This window comes from Rhododendron vialii, chromosome 6a (genome assembly GCF_030253575.1).
Source record: "Rhododendron vialii isolate Sample 1 chromosome 6a, ASM3025357v1".
Taxonomy (NCBI): domain Eukaryota; kingdom Viridiplantae; phylum Streptophyta; class Magnoliopsida; order Ericales; family Ericaceae; genus Rhododendron; species Rhododendron vialii.
In genome coordinates, this window is record NC_080562.1 from 16,685,471 (window position 1) to 16,708,803 (window position 23,333).

Below are 23,333 nucleotides of genomic sequence, written 5' to 3' on the forward strand. Positions count from 1 at the left end.
CTTCTGTAGGAGTTTTAAGCAAACTGGAAGACATTGTTTAGGAGTGATGTACGCAAGAAGAAACCGGTATGCACTGATCAAGTCACTGTATGCTGATTACACCTGCGTACGCCAGTAAGCCTAAATCCACAGTTCTTATTTTCAACCCTCTAGGCTCTGGAAATGACCAGTGCACACCCAGGACAAACCAAACAATTCATATAACAGATAATATATAGTTCTAAGTAGTGTAAAAGGGCTACAAAGCCATAAAACAAATAAAACACCCTATAAATAATGTGGGGATAAAACAAAGGCCAAAGCCTAGTTACCATGCAAAGGCCAGCCACTGGTCAGGGCTAGACTGGCGTACGTGGGTAAACCACTGCGGTGCGCCAGTTTGGGCCACTTGTCGGGTGCTTGGCTTTGCATTTTTTGGGCTTTGAGACATGTTCAGAAAGATCCCAAAGGTATTCTATTGCAGCAGATATTAATATTGAAACTAAAACTGGCAGTTCTATCAAAGGAAAGCAGTAAACCGATTTTAACATGCTTCACTGTGATGAATATGAAAAGAAATACATAAAATAGCAAGGCATCAATCCTCACATTGACTTGAGTGCACAACCATAGAGTGGCGTACGCGACTTAAGGACTGGCGCACGCAGGTCCTTGCTTTGATGGTTTTTGAAACCTTGGTAGCTTTAGGACCAGGACTAGTATTGATTACCAGCTTTGACCCTGGCAGCCACTCTTAGGGATCAGAATAGAGAATTATCACAAAGGAGGTATAACTTTGATTTTTGAGTTTGGAAGGATGTTTGACTTGAGTAGTGACTTGGATGATGAAAGTGGAAGGATGGGTGTATGGAGTGATGTGTGGTTGTGTTGCTTGTTAAATCCTTGGTAAGAGAAAGATTGAACAAGAAAAGGAGTGATATTGTAACTTGGAGAACCAACTTAGCAACTTTTGACTTAGAACCTAACACTCTTTTCACGGGGAGAGATGAGGGGTATATACAAGAGATGGGAGGAGGGAGTAACCAGCCAAAGGTGGCTGGTTAGACTTGGCAATGAAGTCTTCATTCATTAAATGCATATGACAAGGTGATGGGGGTTGTATGAGAGATGGGGGAACATCCCCCTATCCGAGATCACTTCTCAGACGAATATACAGAGTGTAGGGTGCCCCAAAAGTCCTGTGATCATGGCTGAATAAAGGTGATGAGACTAGGTTTGACTAGCGTACGCAAGTGGTAGCCTTGCGTGTGTGCGGGTCCAAACATCACCACACTTGTCAACGGTCAAAGCTGACCGATGACTGACATGTGGCAATCGGATCGGCGCACGCTGGTGTTAAGCCAGCGTATGCATGTAGAGTTTTGGCTGAGGCTTTTTGGGCTAGGTTTAAGGGGTTTAAACTCTAGAAGCTCAAACACACTAACATTTTCGGGGTGTTCTTGATCCATTTCATCATCGGGGAATCAAATACCGTAAGTAAACTAATCTGAGAAGTCCAAATTAGGATGTCTACAAAAGCCTTATCATTTTTCTAAACAAACTCTCGGTTTCTTGGATCAATCATTTCAAAAATACAGGTGGCAACTCTAAAAAACAATCCGAGCCAGGGAGCTCATAAGAACATAAGTATTCAAACCCACTAAGATGGACACCTAAATAACTCCTCTAAATAGGATGCCTATTTAATTTCTTTAAATAATTTCCATTAAAGATCATGAAAAGGACTTGTGCTGTTTGATGCAAGGTCCAGAAGAGAGAGAAAATGAGATCCAAAAGAGCTTTGAAGTTGGATTCCTCTTGCTCATGTTGCTTCTTCCCCAGCATAAGCCCATGCATGTAGGTGTTTTACAACTCTAGCTAATCCACTTGGTCGGTTGAACTGGTTGGCCCGTCACCCCTCCGGTTCGAATAGCCCTCCAAAACTTCTTTGTAATCGGGTAGTTCTAAATTCTAGGTCAAACTTCTTTGTGGTTGGAAAGTTAGGTGTTTCTGGTAGTGAATAAATTGTTGAGAAATGTTAAGTTATTTCCGGTAGTGAATAAAATGTTGATGGGTATGTGAGTGCAAAAGTTGATGGTAAAAACTTTTTTGATAGTGGAAACGAGAAGGACGTGGTTTTCTGTTAATGACTAGTAAGAATAAGTGAGTAGCTTTGTACTCGGTAAATTTTGGAAATGGGCTCATCCTTTTTGATAATTTGGGCCCCCAAAGTGTCCTGGGCTGCCATTTCTCCATGGGAAATTACTCTTCTTTAGAGTCTTGGGCCTTTAAAGGCAAGTGGACTGTCCCTTTTTCCCTCGTCTACCAATTTGGGACTAATACATCTTGACAATAATAACCTCTTAAAGCACAAGGAATACACAAATTTTCCATTGAGAACCTCTTTCAAAAATACATTGAATTGAGTTGTTTCAATTTTCAAATATAAGAAAATTTTATTTTTATCCATAAATTATTTATATATTTAACTACGACACCACGGTTTAATTCGGTTCATTTTCGGTTGATCCATGGTCGAACCAATGACCTGTTTATCCAATCTCATTTCCGATTTTCAAATTTCAAAACATTTGCACTAATGAGGGGTTAGTTTAGTGGTGGAAGCTCGAACTTGGTTAGATAATGCTAGGGTCAAGTACCCATAGCCTTTATTGAGGTTAAACATATTCTTAACATCACCCACACATGTTGTGATATAGGTGCATTGGGGTTAGCGTACCCTGCAAATTGTGTAGTAATGTGATGAAACAATACTCCGTGGCAAAGGTGACAAGTAGCATACATGCGGTTCCATTTGTGTACAAAAAAATGAGAAACATGGAATTTCTGAGGGCGAGAAGGAGTTCGAAGTGGGAACTAGTTATACATGTAATATAATTTATACATCGGGGCTGTTCCGAGGACACCCAAAAAAACACCTAAAAAAACACCTCTTAGTTCCCGATCAAATTTTGATGATCCGAGCCGCTCAATGTGATCAAAACGTGATTTTAAGGGTACCTCATGAGAAATCAGCAAAAAAAAAGAACGGAAAGGGCTTGATCCGAACAGTTTCGAATAATTTTTTATTGAACGGTTCAAATAAAAACTGCTCAAATCAAGCCTTTCCAGGTTATTTTTTTTTGCTAATTTCTCGCAAGCACCCTTAAAATCACATTCTGCACACATTGAACGGTTCAGATCATAAAAATTTGATTGGGAACTATGAGATTGAGATTTGAAGTATTTTTTTGGGTGTCTCTTGAACTGTCCCGTTTATACATATTCAAGTTCACACATGAAATTATCATGCATACATATATTCTAGGTTCTAAGTGTAGCTCCAAGATTTTAGTTCAGTAATAACAAAATTATAAATATTTTTTTTAAACAAAAGTATATATAAAATGAAAATATTTCTTTTGCTTGAAAATTTATCAAGCCTACTTTATTTTGTTTTGTTGAGTTATACTCTGTATTATTATATTTTTGCTTACTTCCTGAATGATTTAATGTCGAAAATAATTAAGAAAATTCAAATTACACATAAAATATATAAGAATACATTGGAGCCGCCCCCACTAGGTTCGCGAGCTTAATCGAGACGAATATTGTCATATTTAGATTTGATTCAATTATTTAATGAGCCTAAAAATTGAGGATCGGATTACGTTCGTTTAGCAGATGAATCAAACTCAAACGAGCCTTTACCAATAGACTGAAAAAGTGAGAGCGAGGATTAAAAAACGCTGGAACATCGGCCAATTGAGACCCAATTAGGCCCCGTTCCACTAAAATTATTATTTTTTCCTCTTTACGAGACATGTCATTTTTTTTATAATACATCATCTTTAATTCAAAAAATAAGTATTTATTCAAAAAATTAAGTACTAATTAATCCAAAACGGAATCTTTCCATGAAATGATTTTCGATTTGTGCGGTGCCGTATGGAGAACAAACCATTGACAAATGACATTATGTCCGGAACTCCGGATCCCCTTTCTCTCTCTCTCTGATCCCACCTCCTTATAATTCCCCCTCCCCTCCCCTCCAAAATCAGCGATTCAGCATCCTCATCTACGAAATCCCACGTTGTCTCATCCAAGCAAAGAAGATCCTCGAATCGAAGACCGGCACATGAAACCTCAGTTAACAGCCAGTAAAGAACCACGGTTGCCCAAAATATTCCCTTTCTTTGCTGCTTCGAGACGGAATTGCGGATTAGGTTCTCTCCTCCTTGGTATTCTCTCCGTCACTTTGTTTCTCTACTACCGCCATAAAATTAGGTCTTTTTTGGTTTTGTTTTTTTTTCCCCTTCTTCTTCTTCTTTTCCCTTCTTCGTTTCTTTGTGTGGAAGAGATGGTCGTGGAGCTTTAACTTGTGTGATTTATTGTTAAGCATCATGATCCTGCATTAACGCTATCACAAAAAACATTACCATTACTATGACACATAGTCTAGACTTACCGCAATCTTCAATTGTTAGACCTCAAGTGCACATATATAAATCAATTTTATTATCATTAGTTAGGTACTCTGTTCTATTTTTGTTAATATGGTGTAAAGGCTCTTTGATTTCTTATTGGATACTTCAATTGGTTCGTTATTTTATTTTATCTATCCAAAAGCACGGCAACAAAGTCCAAGAGGAGCAAAAACTACCTAAGGCACCGCCAGAATTCTTGAGGTTTTTCAACGATAAAAATGCGGATGAACAAATTGGACACAGCGCAGCAGACTGCGATTAATCTTAGGTGAAAGGATGAGCAACACGGTTGCCATAATTAATCTTAGAGGCTGGTTCGGACAAAATGTGCACAAAGGCTTCCCACATATTGTCTAATCAATTTTTTCACATATTTTGTCAAAATTCGACTTGCACACGCATTGGCCCGGCCTCTAGTTATTCAATTAAGACACAATAGGCTAATGCAATAACCACCGTTAATATAAGAAATAAAAAACTGGGCAGGAAATTGAAATTTTGTAAATTCACCAAACTAAGTCTCTCATCTTGGATTTGTGAGAGATATCTATGAAGGAAAGAAAAGAACATATAGGAAAAAAAATCTCTCATCTTTGAAATAGAAAAGATTTACGAATGCAGTTTCCTTCGATGACTGTTACCAATTTAGAAGAGGCTGCATAGTCTTTTTGGAAGTGGAAAACTGAATTTGTTTGAAAACTCATGCAAGATGACATGGCTGGGATTTGTGCCAGTTGATCAGACGAGGAAAATGGAATTTTTAATGGAGTTATTGTTATGTGAAGACAAATGGGAAGCAGTTTAGAGTCGAGCATATGGAGAGGGGGAGAGAGAGAGAGAGGGAGGGAGGGAGGGAGTGGGCAAGAAACTGAATGAGGACACGGCATAACTGTAAAAAATTGTTTCTTGTTGGGCAATTGTGGAAAACACTTTTGTGACAGCTTCACAAAAGTGGTCACACCAAAAGGGGTTCTCCCTTTATGTATTAGAATAGATGTTACAATAGATATTAAAATAGATGTTAGTGAAATACAAGCTTTGTGCCCGCATGCAATGCAAGGGAAGACATCTATATTGGTTACTGTTATGAATTTTTGTGTTTTCTTGTTTTTTTAATCTGTTCAATATATAAAGAGAGAACACCAATTGGTGTGACCAAATTTTTGAAGCGGTCACAAAGATTATTACCAATATTATCCTAATAGAAAACATAATTTTACTACTTTTACTGTATCATGCATTAACTGTTAGGGCTCAACTACCCACTCCTACACCCCATGTATTTTTTTTTTTTTGAATTTTGATTATCACACACTCTCAACCCACGTCCCCAACCCCCTGGGAACTCTCTCTCTCTCTCTCTCACACACACACACACACACACACACATTCCCCCCCATCCCTTCCTCCCCACTTCCCCCAAGAAACTCTTCCCCCCTCCCTCTCTCAAATTCAAAAAAACACAAAAGCAAAATTCTAAAAAATTAGGAACGAGAGTTTACAGGCTTGGGAAGCTCTACTACATCTGTATATAGTGTTGATAGAGAACATGAAGGTGGTGTTACACAAGTAATTGAAGATTTGTGAGCACATTATGTCTTTTCATATTTCTCTGCAATTTGGAAGGTCTCCGCATTAATTTGGATGGGTTAAGTGATAGAGTGCTTTGGGAGTGTTGTGTGATAGTAGAATAACCACGAAGTTTAAGGGAAAATGGTATTGTACCGCAGTATGGCATGGAGTGTTTGGCGTCTAAGAAACAACATGCAACTAAGATAAGTATAGCTGGAACTGAATGTTGATGTGGATGTGTGGTAACACTTTGCAAGATAGAAATAGAAACTAAAACCGTGGGATGGTAGGGGTATCACTGATAGAAGATAGGATGAGAGATGATATATTAAGGCATTTTTTTGGACATGTCTATCATAGATCGGTAGGTGCGGTATTTAGGGGTAGTGGCATGCTTATGGTATTGGTGGACCAAAATTTACTTGAGAGACGTTAGTTTGAAAGTATCTAGGTTAGTTGGATATCACGGAATACGATGCCCTTGAGAAAGCTCAATAGGAAACAGCCGACCACAATTGATTGATACTTAGGCTTGTTTGCCCCTTAATTTCACTTTTTTGTTTTTGTTTTTGTTTTTAAAAAAAAAATTCTATTGTAGTACCTTTGCTTTCTTATTTAGTTCTAGCTTGCCAATAGGCCCTCGCTTACATTATATGATATGTCCTTCCCCATTAAAATGATGTCAATTTAATTTCTTCAAACGTGCTAAACATTGCAGTAGCGTGGGAAAGAAAAGGCTTTGTATTTAGTACTTCTATTTACTAGGTATTAGCCTGGTAATATGTCCTTGCTTATATTACATGATATGGTAGTACCCATTAAAATGACGTCGATTCCAATTTCTTCGAGTGTGTTAAACATCACAGTTGCATGTGCAGAAAAGGCTATGTATTGATGAATGCAAGACTGAATCTTCTTTTGCACAAATTAAGCTGTGTGTAAATATCATCTCAGTTGTGTATTTTCTGTTTGATGGACATGAGATCTTTTTCTTCTTGCATATCTGTAAGTCAAAATATGATTCATTTCATACTCGCTTTTTTCTGAAACAGAAGCCCTCCAAACCTATTAAAAAGTAGAAGGAAAAGAGAGGCGCAAATAAAGAAGAAGCATGAGCCTTTGCTTCTTAATTCTAACTGCAGGATAACACCTGTTGCATATGCTTGTATTGCAGCTTTAAAATTAGTTAGTGGAAACTTAGTTGATCGCCCGTTCTTTTTCCTGCTTGCTGGAGAGGTACGCCAGTGTATCAAATTGCTACATGAGACTTCTTTTTCCTTTTTCCCCTGTGGTTTTTGGGATTTCGAATAGAGTAAATCTGGAATAACATGATATGTACATACTCTCAGCTTTACCAAACTGAGTCTTTTGTCCCAATCAATTGGGGTCGGCTACATAAATACTATTTTTCCATTGAGCTCTATTGGTTACAAATTAAGAATTTGATAGAACTGCATACTAATGGGAAATTTTTCATTATTTATTTTAGAAGGATGACAAATTTCTGAAAGAAGCTTTCCGAGATGAAGAGTGTAAGAAGAGTATCCCATTGGGTTGAAGCTTGCAATTTTTGGTCTTGTTGGCACTTCAGATGTTTCCTCGCAGTCCAAATCTAAAATTGACCCAAGTGCCTCTTTAACAATGTTTCCTTATACTTAGGGTTGTTACAGATATATGCTATTACCTAAGCCACATGAATTATGCAGTCGTCGAACTTAATGTCTTAATCTAGCTGTATTGGGATCCTATTATCTACATTATGCATGGTAAGTTATAATATATGCTTGTATGAGTGTATCTTGTGCTTCGAACACTTGCACCAAATCGACTTCCAAATCCTAATTGCTCTTTGAAGTGAGTCATTTCAAGGGCTGTATCTCACTTTTATCTCCTTATGCAATATCATAATGGTTCCATTTTTGTTGTCCTTTCCTTTGATTGGATTTTATTTCCATTGATATTGATTGGATTTTATTTCCATTCAATATCAATCTGATCACCACCAACATCTTTTCTTGCAATAAGAGTGATATTGATGCTGTTCCCAAGGTTTTTTTTTTTTGGGTAATTCAGCTTGAAAGAAAAAGAGGCTAACCGAATATACAGCCTACAAGGGGATACCCCATGAGGAAAACAAAAATAAAACCAAAACAAAAAAGAGAAAGCCTACGCCAAACGGCTACAAAAGACTAGAGTAAATAGAACATCTGTTTCCTATCCATCTAATAGAGGGATACGAAACAGATGGCAAAAGATTACACTTAGTGCAACCTGACTAATAAGAGAGAGCCAACATTGCTCTATGAGTAACCAATTTACATATTACTGAAAAGTGAAAACAACCAAAAAAAAGGTAGACATTTCGAATGACAAATCTTCTGAATGCCTAGTTGCAACTGCTTGAACCATCGAATGGCACAAGAGGTGGAATGATCTTGGGAAAAAACTGTTCAGTAGCAATAGGAAACAATAGCAGCAGCAGCTAACTGCTGCCATTACAGCAGCAAGCAGCAGTAGAAGCAACAGCAACAGCAAACAGTTGTAGAATTCAGATAGCAGCAACAAAACAGATCAGTAAACAAATGTTTCGTAGGAAACTGCTGCAGTGTTTCACATTATTCACAAGCAGTGAATGTTCTAGGACCAGTTGGCATTGGAATTACATGGATTTGGTGCAGTTGTAGCAGCAGCAGCAGCAGCACTATGGGTCAGCTAGGGAACAGATCAGTAAACAGTTGTAGAACATCTGCTGCAGCAACCGTAGGGAACTGAGGATATAGCAGTAGTAAAATAACTGAGATAGCAGCCGCAGCACTGGTCAGCAGAAGCCTCACAACAACTGGACTATGGGTCAGCTAGGGACAGCCCCCTAGAAAAGCATAAACACTCCAAGGGACAACCTCCCAAGGATAGGTCATTGTTCCCAAGGTTTCATTTTGCTTCTACTATTTTCATTATTTCATTGTTGATTACGAAGTATCCAGGCGCTAAACTCGTGTATTGGGCATGAGCTTACGTGCATCTCAAACTTGCTACTTACTAGTTTTGGTTAACAAATGTAGACCCTACCAGCTCACCCCAGAACTACCGGTCCAAGTCTACCACCTGCACATGCTTCAAGGAAAGTACATGATCAGTGCACCTTCTTCCTTGTATTCAACAGTTTAAAAATAAGGCTTTGACCTCGACAAATCGCAGTTTAACACACAAAAGAGACCTCCAACTAGAATGAACATTTACCCACTCAAAAAGTAAATGATCAGTATCGTTTATTGGGAGTTCTTGATTTTTTAGGCAACTCCACAAAAAATCAACTCAATTGGCATCGTGTCCGTCACGACTTATCTTCCTAGCATGTTGTTGGAATTTGGGTTTTTTAGGTCTGTGTCATTTTGGTCATTTAATTGTATTAAGTAGTATGATGATGTTGGAGCTCGAAAACAATATTGGAAGTAAGATGTTTTATGACCACGGAGGCATGACAATTTCAATTAAGAGTACTCGTGAAATGTTGGTTTCAACAAGGTTATCTATGTTTGACAGTAAGATGTTTTATGACCGCGGAGGCATGACAATTTCAATTAAGAGTACTTGTGAAATGTTGATTTCAACAAGGTTATCTATGTTTGACACTCTACCAGTTGTTTTGGGGGGGGGGGGGGGTGGCCGGGTGTGGGGAGGTCCAGAAAAAAATAGAAATGCACTGTTCAGTATTTCTGGAATTTTTTTGCAAAATTGCCCCTATAAAAGTGTCTAAACCACTAAAACGCGCCTAAACCTAACACCCTAGGGTACCCTATGAAAGTGCCTAAACCTAAACCCTAGAGTATCCTATGAAAGAGCCTAAAACGCTAAACCCTATGAAAGTGTCTAAACTACTAAAACTCCATAATAGGAAAGTGCACCCTAAAACCCTATGAAAGTGCCTAAACCTAGGGTGCCCTACTCTATAATAGGAAAAAATAATGAAGTATGAAATTGTATTTATTGAAGGGTAAAAGGATAATCTTCATAATGTGATTGTCCTTAGAGGTAAATAAAATTCATCCTTAATGGGAATTAACATGCACTTTTCTATCCTTAGAGGTAATTTTCTCTTGTTGGGGAAATATTTGATGGCCAACAGCCAAAGTTGATTCCAACAATCCAGGCGTTTGAGATATGTGTGGGGAAATTTCCTTGGGAGTGAGAGACCAGATTGTGACTGGAATATTGTTTCTTTAATGAATTCTATTGGTAAACCTTAGGAACTGAAATTCCGTTGTTTGAAAGTTGAGGTATATGTAGTATTATGTTTTTCCAATCGGACTTAAAGATATTTACGAAGGGACTGGTAATACTTTTCATGTTTGTTGCAGATTCCTAGTCTTGGCCCTTCAAGATTTTCACTCCTCTTCTGAAGCAAGCATCACCTCTGGCAGCATTATTTTTCTCTTACAAATTCTACAAATTTCTCCCTAATTTCATTCCCCTTCTGAAACAAGCATTGTTACCGAACTGTCTGTCCGTTGAAAGCATTGTTACCGAACTAAACTGGAGGGCGCTGATAGAATTGCAAAAGCATCTGACTAAACTTCTAGATGCTTTATTGACATAAAAGCATTGTATAATAAGTGCTGCATGCCCTTTATCAACCACATTCCATTGTTTGGAAACTTAAGTAGTAGTAAACTTTGAATTCTGGTGATGACTTGGAAGGATATTTTATTTTCATTAATTTTCCTTCTCACCCTGGCGGAGTCGTCAGGCAGATCAATGGATATGTGGTTAATTAACTTGGGTTCGGAGCCGACGTTGCTGTACAGCTGGACGATCTGCAGCGCAAGCATATTTGTATTTGTGGCTCTTGTTCTTTCCATGTATCTTATCTTTGAGCATTTAGCAGCCTACAATCAACCTGAGGTTCGTCCTTGCATGACTTGTGCTCATTGAAGTTTTTTTTTTCTCTGGTTGCATCATCATCGGTGCTAAAACCATTTTTTTCTCCTGATTATACTGCACTGTTTTTTTTTTTTTTTTTGTTTTTTTTTTCCTCTTAAAAAAACATGTTGAAATTGACTGCTGTGAAGTTGATATTTGATTTCAGGAGCAGAAATTTTTAATTGGACTCATCCTGATGGTTCCTGTTTATGCACTGGAATCGGTATAAATAAAAATCCATGTATTCTACATTTTGTGTTTTCTGTTTCTGTCTCTCTATCCAATTACATGCAGGTTTTTTAACTTTAGCATAAGTGATTCATCCTAGAAGGGTCTACCTTATCAGTGCTGCTAGTATGCAACGAAGATGTATGTCTGGCAAATTGGCAATCATCTTTGTTTTGTATCCTGCTGATTATGTAGAAATGTACAGTACCCCTGCATATGTTCCTGTTGTTTAGGGAGAATAAACAGTGTATTGGGTGTTAATTAACCCTAATACACAGCGTCATTGATATCATAGTTGTCAAAATCGTACGATTCACGATTTGTATTGTATGATCTGATACAATTCAGTGGGTTAGCGATACGAATAAGTTGCATGAATTAGAAATAGCTGTGAATCGAAAGTGGATTTGTGAATTGGTGATCCTCCTCAATTTGCAACACAACACAAATGAGCAGCCACTACTATGTCTATATGAACCCACTTAGAAATAAAAATGTCATTCCCTCCATACAATATATTAGTCTATGTCCAAAAGTACTGAGAAACAATATATTACAAGCCGTAAATGCTTAGATTTTGTACACGGGTTAATTCTCTCGGAAAATGGGGTTTAGATTTTGTTGTACCTAAGAGTGTTCTGCTGAGTTAGTTTATTTATTTGGAGCATCCATGGGACAAAAAGGTACAGAATAATGAGTTTATGTACAAGTAGGCTGGGATTATGTAGCATTCTTTTTATGTGTGTCCTACCAATCACATCAGGTGTACTTGGTGTTGTGCTGCTTTGACGCCCCTGTTCATGCATACAGCACTCATGCTCTTCAACTTATTTTGAATATTAGTAACTGTTCTACTTTTCCTTAAAAATACTGCAATTCTTTTTTTTTTCTTTGACAGTTTTTGTCACTATTGTATTCAAGTGCTGCATTCAACTATGAAGTGATCCGGGACTGTTATGAAGCTTTGGCATTATATTGCTTTGAGAGATATCTCATAGCGTGCTTAGGTACGTTGGAAGACCTACCCAATATCCCTGATTTATCTTTATTGATGATAGCCAATTGTATAGCGGTTGTTATGTGGAATAATTAAACGATGATGTCCAGTGTCGTTAAAGGATCTCTATTGTCTTCTGATTTATATTCATGTGGTAAGAAGTTTACTTTGTTCTGGATTAAGAACCTTATTCAATCCAAGGCTTTCGGATTTCTGCATGGACATACAACTCGCCATGTTTCACAGATCCTTAAGATTTAACTCTGTTAGAGTATTGTTTAGTGGTTTGTCCCACATTGGTTGGTTTAGTCTTGTAGTGAAGTATCTCAATCTATATAATGAGTATTTGTGTTAGGGTTAATTAACAACCCTAAACACCTCTCTCTCTCTCTCTCATCAACATGGCATCCATCACCAACTACCTGCCGTACTTGACCTAACGATCTGATGACCAGACAATCTGACGCTTCTGACATGTTTGATGATCGCTGATTTCTCTGCTGGTTTCCTATGCTGATCTATGCTATTGATTCGAAGTTCTATGTTCAATCTATGCTATTGAAACTTGTTTTTTCACTAATTTTGACAAATCTACTTTTTCATAGGTGGCGAGGCAAATACAATTGAATACATGGAAAGTCAAAGCCTTGTGACTACCAGCATACCTCTTCTTGAAGAATCTTACGCTTATGGAGTTGTAGAACATCCTTTCCCTCTGAATTGTTTGCTAAGGGACTGGCATCTTGGTTCGGACTTCTATCAAGCTGTTAAAATTGGCATTGTGCAGTATGTATGTGATCTTTTATTTCTTAGACCTCAATTTGGAAAATCCTTCAGGTTATCTATTAAGACTGTTATTTTCCAGATGATTCTGAAGATGATCTGTGCTGTGCTAGCTATGGTCTTTGAATCCTTTGGGGTTTATGGTGAAGGACAATTCAAGTGGAAATTTGCGTAAGACATCCTTAATTATGTTGTCATTTTGTTTTGGCGATCCTTTCTTTCCTGATCTTACAGTCTTTCAGTCCGTCAATCGTTCTTTATGACTGGATGAAGATTGAAAGATCAAGCTGTAGCCTGTAGGCTTGTAGCTGTATTTCCCACTATCCTTTTTCTATTCAGGCGAATGAGTTATGCTGGAAGAATGAAATTCTTAAGTTGAGCATAGAAAAATTAATTTCTCATTGTAACTGTAAACTAAAACTCTCTAATCTGTTTGCAGATATCCTTACTTGGCAGTTGTTCTGAATTTTAGTCAGACCTGGGCCTTATATTGTCTTGTACAGTTCTATTCTGTCACCAAAAGTAAGTTGGCGCCTATAAAACCCTTGGCCAAGTTCTTGACATTCAAGTCGATTATATTCTTGACATGGTGGCAAGGTGTGGCAGTTGCTTTTCTTTTCTCAATGGGAGTCTTCAGAGGGGCATTGGCTCAGGAGTTGAAAACACGTATACAAGACTATATCATATGCATCGAGGTGTGTATTGATTTTGAAACTATGTTCATTCCAGGGTATTATATATACATACATAAATACATACATACCAAGTCAGGATCTAGTCAGGGATCCCTGATTTTGTTACGGTCTGCACCTCATTGTTTCCAATCGAATTTCGATGATCCGAGCCGCTCAATGTGATTAGAATGTGATTTTAAAGGTACCCGCGAGAAATTGGCAAAAAAAAATGACCGGGAAGGGCTTTATCTGAGCAGTTTTTTATTGAACGGTTCAATAAAAAACTAGTCAAATCAATCCCTTCCTGGTCATTCCTGGATACCCTTAAAATCAAGTTCTAATTACATTGAGCAGCTCAGATCATCAAAATTTGATTGGATTGGGAAAGGGGAGGTGAGGATAATGCGGACGGTAAGAGGGTGTGGACTTGAACCGGACTGCATACATACATATATACATATATACATACACACCACGGATCCAATGAGGGATCCCTTACCAGTCTACCGTGCGGACCTCCCCTTTCCCGATCGAATTGCGACGATCCGAGCCGTTCAATGTGTTCAGAACGTGATTTTAAGGGTACCCGCGAGAAATCAGCAAAAAAAATGATCAGGAAGGGCTTGATCCGAGCAGTTTTTACTGAACCGTTCAATAAAAAACTGCTCGGATCAAGCCCTTCCTGATCATTTTTTTTGCTGATTTTTCGCGGGCACCCTTAAAATCACGTTTTGATCACTTTGAGCTGCTCGGATCGTCCCAATTCGATCGGGAAATGGGAGTCCCGCACGGTAAGCCCGTGCGGGATATCCCTCAAGGGAACCGGACTAATATATACATATATACATACATATATATATAGGGAACTATGAGATTGGGATTTGGGGTGTTTTTTTAGGTGTTTAATTGGTTGTCCACTGAACCGCGCCGTGTGTGCGGAGCGGTTCCGGTGACAATTAATTAGACACCTAAAAAAACCTCATAATTTCCGATTAAACTTTAATGATCCGAGCCGCTTAATGTGATCAGAACGTGATTTTAAGGGTGCCCACGAGAAATCAGCAAAAAAAAAAAAGACTGGGAAGGGCTTGATTTGAGCAATTTTTATTTTTTAGCTTAGATTTGATAAACGGTTCAATTAAAAACTGCTCAAAACAAGCACTTCCCGGTCATATTTTTTTGCTAATTTCTCGCGAGCACCCTTAAAATCACATTCTGCACACATTGAACGGTTCAGATCATAAAAATTTGATCGGGAACTATGAGATTGAGATTTGGGGTATTTTTTTAGGTGTTTAATTGGTTGTCCGCGGAACCGCTCCGTGTGTGTGTGTGTGTGTATATTCTGCCAGTTGGGATTAAGGAGAATTGAGTTCCTTTTATTGGGCCGACGTGGCCTAAGCCCATCTGTCATCATAGTTACTGGTTGAGAATTCAAGTTCAGTGCATAAGGCTTTCACTTACCTGTTCTTTAGACATTTTGACCATTGGTTAATCTGATTGGGGAACTCTACCTATCTTCCAACTGGAGGCTTAATGTTGCTCATACTTTTTGACCTTTGTTTGCCTCCTCTTCATCATCTGACATGTATTTTAGCTGTTTATCCTAATTCTGGACTTCGTAATGAACACTATAGATGATAGTCAGAGGTTTTCCTTTTCTTTTTTGTGCCATGGAAAATGCGAGAGGTTGGAGGTTGTTTTCCATTTCTAGTTTAAAACCTCTATGGATAGATAGTCATTCTGATGCTACCATAGTAGTATGTTCTTATCTCATTGATATGTATGCGCCTTTATATTTCATCAGGTACCCCTATCTGTTTAGTTTCTGATACTTGTTCATCATTGCATATGTCTCTTCCATATCTTTTTTCCAGATATTACTGCATTCCAGCAACCCTGTTGCTCAATAGTAATGCATAAATCTGATTTTTTAAACTTTGCTGCTTATTCATATTTGCTTTATCTAAGCCCAGGATAAGCCACGGTTAAACACAAAATTGTGTCTTTTGTCAAGCTTTCATGTGGTTGAAATTGGAACTTCAGTTAGACTAGTTTAACGAGCATGTAACAATTAAACTCCTTTTAACACCCAATGCGCCCAAGCTAAGATGCCAAAGCCTAATGCATAAATGTTTGTGCTTATAAACTATGTACATCAAACTGCTGAATTTTCAATAGAAAAACACTCGTTTCGTTCAGCCTGAGTTGCAAGATTTGCTTCACTATTTCAGTATATGAACCAGCAAAAACTGCTGAATTTTGCAGTTCAGCGGCATGAAATGAATTTACATGTCAAAAAGAAGAATGCAGGAAATCAGTCTTCTTAATATTGATGCCTCCATTCTTTTCATTTTCATTTACTGGTGGATTGTTTTGTGTATGTTTCTGCTTGTTTGAGTAGGATCTCGAGATTGAGGTTTGTCAGAGTTATTTGTTTTGTAGGCTTATGATGTTAAACTTGTCAAACAGATGGGCGTTGCTGCTGTAGTCCACCTATATGTTTTTCCAGCAGTACCTTACAAGCGTGGAGAAAGATGTGTGCGTAATGTTGCTGTGATGACTGATTATGCATCCTTAGGCACACCCCCAGATCCAGAAGAAGTTCAAGATTGTGAGAGATCCACTAGAATAAGCCTTGCTCGTCATGTTGAGAGAGAGAAGCGTTTGAATTTCCCCCAGAGTGTTCGTGACGTGGTCGTCGGAAGTGGTGAAATAGTGAGATTAATATAGTTTGATTTCTTTTAGTTACTGATTTTTGAACTTCTTTCTAATTTCTGATCACTCTTGTTATATTTGTATCTTCTGCTGTCTAGATTGTAGATGACATGAAGTTCACGGTTTCACATGTTGTCGAACCAGTTGAAAGGGGGATTGCAACAATAAACAAAACTTTTCATCAAATATCAGAAAATGTGAAACGGTTTGAGGAGCGAAGAAAGAACTCTAAGGATGATAGTTATCTTATCCCCTTGAATACATGGACAAAGGAATTCTCTGAAGTACATGATAACCTTGTCGAAGGGTCTGTTAGTGACAGTGGTTTACCGGAGGGGAAGAGACCGCATCACCACACCAAAGCTACATCATCTCGGTTTAGATAAAGTTTCTCTTCTTTAGTCAATACAGAAGTTAAATATAAGTTAGACTCTGAATAGGGCTACCTGGTGATTTCAATATTCTTTGGTAAGTATGCTTGATCTCTGTTCTTTCATGGTTTGCCATTTACTTTCGTATATATGGCTGAGTACATGAGATAATGCAGAATTATGTGTAGTTCTTTATGGGATGTTCCTTGTGTAGGCATACTTCTAAGGAATACCAGAACCCTTGATGCAATTCCACAGGGAAGATGTGTGCATAATCTGAGAGCAGAAGCTTTGATGTTGGCTTCTGATTATGGATTTTGCTGCAGAGCCCGGAAATATACAGAAAAATTGCTACTGAAGCAGGTAATGGCTTTGACTTCATACCTACAAGACACATGGCAGAGACTTCAATAACTCAGTTGTAAATCCTAAAATACATACACAAGGATTAACCTCACATGGCAATTCTAGAGTTTGTATTTGCATTAAGATTCCATTTTATCTGCAAGCATAGCTATTACTGGTCTAAATTCTAAGAGGGGACTGGTCTAAATTCTAAGAGGGGACCCCTCTTAATTGGCATGAGGAATGTAATAGAGAAGAAGTACACACAAGGGTCGCAATCATAGTTCGAAATATCGGTAGCGGTCTCCATAATGGTATCGATTGCGATGTCGCGGTTTGGGGGCGTATCAGTCATATCGTAATGATATCAGTGACCGGAGGTGTGGATTTTTTAAAATTCCGTACAACATATCACTGGTACCGTCATTAAGTGCCCGTATCGATCGTAATTTTGATTGTATCGGCCGTAACAAACTGATACCACCGTTACGTATCAGCCAAGACCTTAAGGTATCACCGATACGTATGCAATTTTCCTTTACACTGCAATATCGGTTGTATTGGGACTCCGTACGTACTGATTTTGTTACGTATCACCATTATTTCAAACCATGGTCACAATCCTACCTCTCAAAAAACTCTCATTTATCAAACTTTCCCAATTACATTATTTAAGTTCTTGTTATTAGTCAAAGAATCCTCATGAAATCAAAATAATCAAATATTAAAATAAACTCCTAATGCATATATAGATAGTTGCCAATTACATTTTCAATAAGGCTTCTATACTCGCAGTCTAAGAAGCTTGGGCATGTCTGCCTGCCATTTGTATCCGTATATCCCAGCTTTTTGTATCCGTATCGCAGCTTGATCAAAATAATCAAACATTAAAATAAACTCCTAATATGTAGATAAATAGTTGCCAAATACACTTCTTAATAAGAAAGGCTTTCCATACACAGTCTAAGCATGGCCACGTTTGCCTGCCTTTTGTATTCGTATTGCAGACATGTTGGATACAAGATTTTAAATACCGTACCAAACATAGTATCGGATTTGTTACCAGTATGGTACGCACAGGTATCAAAATAATACCGGGTATCGTCTCGAATTTGCCGTTATTTGCAAAATATGCATTAAAAATTATATTTCTATTTATAAACTTAACTTTTATCTGTATAATCCAACACTTTAATGTTGAATGCTTAAAAACATAGTACAAATTTTGCAACTTCAATAAAAGTTGTAGGTTGAAAAAAGACTAAAAAGACAAGAAATAGAATAAAACGGTGTGCTCCAAAAGTGGATGCACCTGTATACCATCTTTTTCCCTTCCACTGTTCTTTGTCCCTTTTCACCTTCAAATACTCTCCCTGTGGTGTGGTTTTCTCTGGACTCCTTCGGATCCTCCTTCCTTCGCTCTGCGTCGTACCTCACGCCTTCCTTCGCTCTGCGTCGCACCTACACCAAGGCGTAAGGCGGTTGGTCGCCCCACGCCCCTCCGACGAGCAAGTCAGTATACAAGAGAAGGAGAGAGTACTATAATCGGGTATGAGATTGTGTGTACCTTTCTTAGGGTTTATCCTCTCTTACTTATAGACAAATTAGCGTTCAACCCGTTCTATGCACGGACAAAACTAACTTATTCTAGCGTTGTGCCCGTTCGATGCACATGACAATTAAAAAAAATAGGTTCGAACAGGCACAATGTTATAACAGGTTAGTTTTGTCCGTGCATAGAACGGGTTGAACGCTAATAATTTAACTATGAATAAGTCTGACTTTATATGTTTAAGCGAAGAATAAGTCTGACTTTAGAGTCCCTTCCCTTTCTTATTCCCTGTTTCCTTCCCTCTAAATTATGAACCTGATTCTGAAAGATCTCTCATAAAATATCCGGTTTTCAAAAAAAATATATAACTCTTAATCAAAATCTAGAGACAAAAAAAGTGAAAACACCATTAGGAAAGAGGATGTGGAAATATCAAAAAAAGAAAAAGAAAAAAAAGGCAAGAAAAGTGCATGAATACTATTTTTTTAACCTTTGAGTAGTTGATAAGAACTTAAACCAAACGTTGTAGTGAATTTTGCAATCCACTAATTCAGTATAGTCCATGAACATAGTCCCTTACTTTCAAAAACTGAAAAACAAACAAGTCAAAACAGTTCCATTAATTAGGAGAGGGACTGTGGGGAAGTGAAGATACATGACAAAGATAGAGTGGTGGACTTACATACGTATGGCCATTGGTGGCAACAATTGCTGGCAAATTATAAAAGTTTTTATTGAGTACGGAAATGGTAAGGATTACAGAAGAGGAAAAGTGAAGAGTTGTATTCATGAAAGAAGTGAGAAGGAATTGCATGAGAAGAGTTTAAATAGTGGCAGAAGAGAAAAAGATGGGAGAATGAGGATGTGTGGAAGAAGAGAAGAAGAGAGGAGAATGAGGACGTGGGTGGGTATTTTTTTCCTCTGTTTTGTTTTAATTTTTTTCCTTTCATAACTGACATGCACCGTGAGTCTTTAAAGTGGAGAGAGAATTGAACGTGGAGTGTACTGGGTTTTGAAAGTGGAGCGGTTTTTGGTTTTGGATTGGATGGAAGCGACTGCATGTATTGTGAATCTTGAACGTGGGAGGTGGGATTTTTGGTTTTGGGTGGTGGAACACGTGTAAAGGGGTTGGTTTTTTTTATTGTTTTGGGTGGTGGAACACGTGTAAAGGGGTTGGTTTTTTTTATTGTTTTTAAAAAAGTACAAAATCCAGGAAATTTGGCAGGGCGGGTTTTTGATTGTTTCCTTAACGTGGGGGTGTTTGTTTTTTTAGGTTTTTTCCTTAACGTGGGGGGTGTTTGATTTTTAAAGGAAATATACAATGCTTAAAGGGGGGTTTTTGATTTTTTTTAATATACTATGGAAATGATTCTTTTGAGTTGTTTTCAGTTTTTTTCCTGTGAAAGGAAATCGTGGGATATGAGGCAGTTTTTTTTTCTTCCACTTCTTTGCAGTTCAGTTGGGAAAAGTAGGTGGTTTTTAAAAAAAAAAAATTAAAAAAACCGTTTTGTCAGCAAAGTCTGTAGACGTGGGGTTTTTTATTTGTAAAGAAAATGAAAAATCTAAGAATTTAGGATTGAGGGGTTGGAGGCTCACATACATTTCTATAGTATATTAGATATACTTACTCTCCAAACCAGGTGTGCACGACACATGTCCAAACTAGCCCTAATTCTAGAAGATTCTAGAACCAACTGGAGGGATCTCCACGCAGCCCCCACCCGGGTCGAACCGACCTTCTAAGCCTAACCGGCCCATTGGCCTAACCTGAAGGTTCGGTCCTTGGGCTCACGAACCGGGCCTCTGAAACCGATGGGCCGAATCCTTTGGTCCGGTCCACCTCTTCTCGGCTCAACCCACTACTCGCATAGGGCCTAGGCCCAAATCGTGAGCATGAGTCCAACCTGTCACGTTCGTCTCCTAGCCTTGCCGTATCAACTTGAGGGCCAACCCCGTGGCCAAACTGGGTTCGGCCCACCATAATAGCCCATTAACTTCTCATGCACCTTCTGCGGGCACAAGGAGTTGAACTGTTCAGTGGGACCGAATACGTGTTTCTCAAACCAGACCATCCAGTCCTCAAAGACCCATCCTTCTTGTTCATGAAAACCAGACCGTCCTCATAATAAATTGGAGTGGTCCTCAATATTTTTGCATCACCGTATGATGAAAACTAGACCATCCTCTTTGCAAAACCGAAGCCTCTTCCACCCAGTTGTTCCACTGAGAATGATAAAGATATTTACAAACCGGTCGAAGCCTTGTCCGCGCTCAGCCATACCACCGAGAATAATAAAGGGATCCACCGAGATGCTCAGCCTTTCCATCGAGAAACCTATCAAACGGGGTCGAAGCCCCGAAGCTCGGCCTTTCCATCGAGAAACTTGTCAAACGGGGGCAAAGCTCCAACACTAGGGATGGCAATCTCAGCCGACCCGTTCGAAGCCGCCCCGTTCCCCGCCCTAAAAATCCCTGAACTTCGGGGATTCGTTTGGGGATTTGGTAGGGTATGGGGAATTTTTTTTAAAAAATTCGGGGATCAGGTAGGAGACGGGGATAGGTCCCGCCCCGAACCCTACCCGTCCTCGTTCCCCGTTCGTTACCCGCCCCGCCCCGTCCCCGAATCCCCGAAATATATATATTTATATATAAAAAGTGATAAATATGGCCGTTCCTGATACCTTACTTTATTTTATTTTGTTGGCTTTTCTAATTCTGATTGTGGAGATTTGTTGAATCCTAACTTGTTGGCCAACCAACAACCGTTACTAGTACTGTTTCTTCAGCCCTTTTCCCTGGAAAAAAATACAAAACAATCCAAGTCCTTTCGGCTTTCACATGCTAGTATATGCTGTTAGGTGCTGAAATTGTGAAATACAGGTGCCCGAATTCCGAATCCCCGAATCCCCGTTTTGGATCCCCGTTCCTCGTTTGGGTCGGGGATGGAGGAAAAAAATAAATCCCCATTGGGGATCGGGTTGGGGATGGGGTAGGGGGTAATGGGTAGGGGGTGGAGGTAGTACCCCCCGTCCCTGACCTGTCCCCATTGCGATCCCTATCCAACACTCGACCTTCCCACCGAGACTGTCACGCCTCGCCCCGCAAACGGCACCCAGAATGGGCCCGAGTCAGCGTGGCCACGTGGCATTCCACACAAAATACCACACCACACTCTACAACCAATCAGAATACAACTTAGCGGAAGACTTCTCACTTAAAATACAACCAAGTCAACGCCAAAACCTCAACTCACAAGTTATAATAAATATCCCTCTCTCCAATTAATTACATAACATTTAGGTTAGCTTCTAGACGAATCAGCTACGCAACAATCTAACCAAAGACATCACCCGACGCTAGTCTCAGCACTCTCCAAAGCGTTGACCAGTAGTGGACCCACTCTAAGCCACCTGCTACCTGGCAATCCAAAAAGGAAAGCCAGAGTGTGTGAGATATAGAAATGCTCGGTAAATATCACAATACCCAAAATAATATCAATAAGAATATTCACCACCAACATAACTGCAATACCCATATGAGTACATTAGTTATAACCACCACATCTGCCAAACATAGCAATATTATCCAATAAACAACCACATAGCAATAACTGAATCAACGACAGCATGAATATAAATCACACAAGCATGCAGTGACACGTCTGCCACATTCCCATGTACCTAAGGCATTGTGTCCCGCAAACCATGCTCCCAACCTCCGTTAATTAGACGGAATGGCATACGACATGGCGTGACTCACTCCACAATCCTTTCGCAGGTACAATCAACATACAACAAGCATGCATACCATTAGCTAAAACAATATATAGCATGATATACAATTTCGACCACATATATCTATATCAATAGCTAAACCTCGATTAGCATGATATCATTGATATATAATCACCTCCACCGCATTATTTACATATCGATAATCATATTGAAAGCTAAAATACCATTAGCAAGATATATACATATCACCATAGCAATATCTTATTGAGAAGAACCATATCAGACACACTCACCTTTCATTCGACTGGAGTATGCCAAACTTACGGTTTCGGCACCTCCTAAAAGACCGGCTCGTTACCTAGCCACAAGTTAACCCATATTAGCATATGAACATCTAGGAATGTTAAACCAAATGCTAGACTAACAAATCATAACATGCCTTCTACACTAGCTAATGGGGCAAACACTACACAAAGTCACCAAAATCTCTAGAGGTGTCTGGGAGTACCCACATACCCGGGAGACCTCACACACCTCTTCCATACTCCAAGGTACTCCAACACACCCAAAAATATCAAATATAAAGACCCACAAGTGTACAATCTCAACCAAACAGACCAACTCAACAAAACAGTAAAAACTGGTGCAAAGGCAGAATTTAGGTCAACTTTAGATACAAATCTGTTATCGCTCGGACATACCCATGATGCATGGGATGTGTCGTTGGAAAGCTCTATGTGTCTAGTTTCTAACAAAACAAACGGTGTGTCATTTCGAGTCCCGAGCTAGGAGTTATGGCCATTATACCAAAGTCCGTCGGTGCTGTCAGATTCTACGCGAGAATAAGTAAAATTGATTGAAAAATCATAACTCTTTCATCTTAAACCCAAAAATATTGAAACCAACACCAAAAGTTGCACCACTACAAGTCCTACACTCAGTTAAAATCCCAGGTTCAGAAACGAGAGGAGGT

At 38.9% G+C, this 23,333-nt stretch overlaps 1 protein-coding gene and 1 long non-coding RNA gene across 12 annotated transcripts; one reads left to right on the forward strand and one right to left on the reverse strand.

The window, feature by feature from the left end:
- The first annotated feature begins 3,974 nt into the window (after positions 1–3,974).
- On the forward strand, positions 3,975–17,108 carry LOC131330321 (protein LAZ1 homolog 1). 11 transcript variants are annotated; one of them, XM_058363863.1, is made up of 12 exons: positions 3,975–4,220; positions 7,213–7,274; positions 7,528–7,579; positions 10,786–10,940; positions 11,125–11,181; positions 12,085–12,193; positions 12,789–12,973; positions 13,049–13,137; positions 13,406–13,488; positions 13,573–13,661; positions 16,113–16,358; positions 16,457–17,108. In XM_058363863.1, exons 1-12 carry the CDS (start codon positions 4,118–4,120, stop codon positions 16,742–16,744), a joined length of 1,518 nt encoding a protein of 505 aa, XP_058219846.1. In that variant the 5' UTR covers positions 3,975–4,117; the 3' UTR covers positions 16,745–17,108. The 11 variants fall into 11 exon arrangements, with proteins under 11 accessions (XP_058219846.1, XP_058219843.1, XP_058219845.1 ...); XM_058363860.1 differs by having other exon boundaries at positions 13,406–13,661; XM_058363862.1 differs by having other exon boundaries at positions 7,528–7,570; positions 13,406–13,661.
- A 4,713-nt stretch (positions 17,109–21,821) lies between these two features.
- Positions 21,822–22,851, reverse strand: LOC131329303 (uncharacterized). The gene is made up of 2 exons (XR_009200712.1): positions 22,654–22,851; positions 21,822–22,043 (listed from the first exon to the last, which is right to left on the reverse strand). It is a non-coding gene; the product is annotated as an uncharacterized LOC131329303 (long non-coding RNA).
- Positions 22,852–23,333: the final 482 nt, after the last annotated feature.

Bases quoted from the DNA above. Each gene is read 5' to 3' on its own strand.
- LOC131330321 (XM_058363860.1), top strand. From the start codon at position 4,118: ATGAAACCTCAGTTAACAGCCAGTAAAGAACCACGGTTGCCCAAAATA. The intron at 13,138-13,405 runs GTAAGACATCCT...ATCTGTTTGCAG, and splicing joins CAATTCAAGTGGAAATTTGC to ATATCCTTACTTGGCAGTTG. The intron at 16,359-16,456 runs GTGAGATTAATA...TCTGCTGTCTAG, and splicing joins TCGTCGGAAGTGGTGAAATA to ATTGTAGATGACATGAAGTT.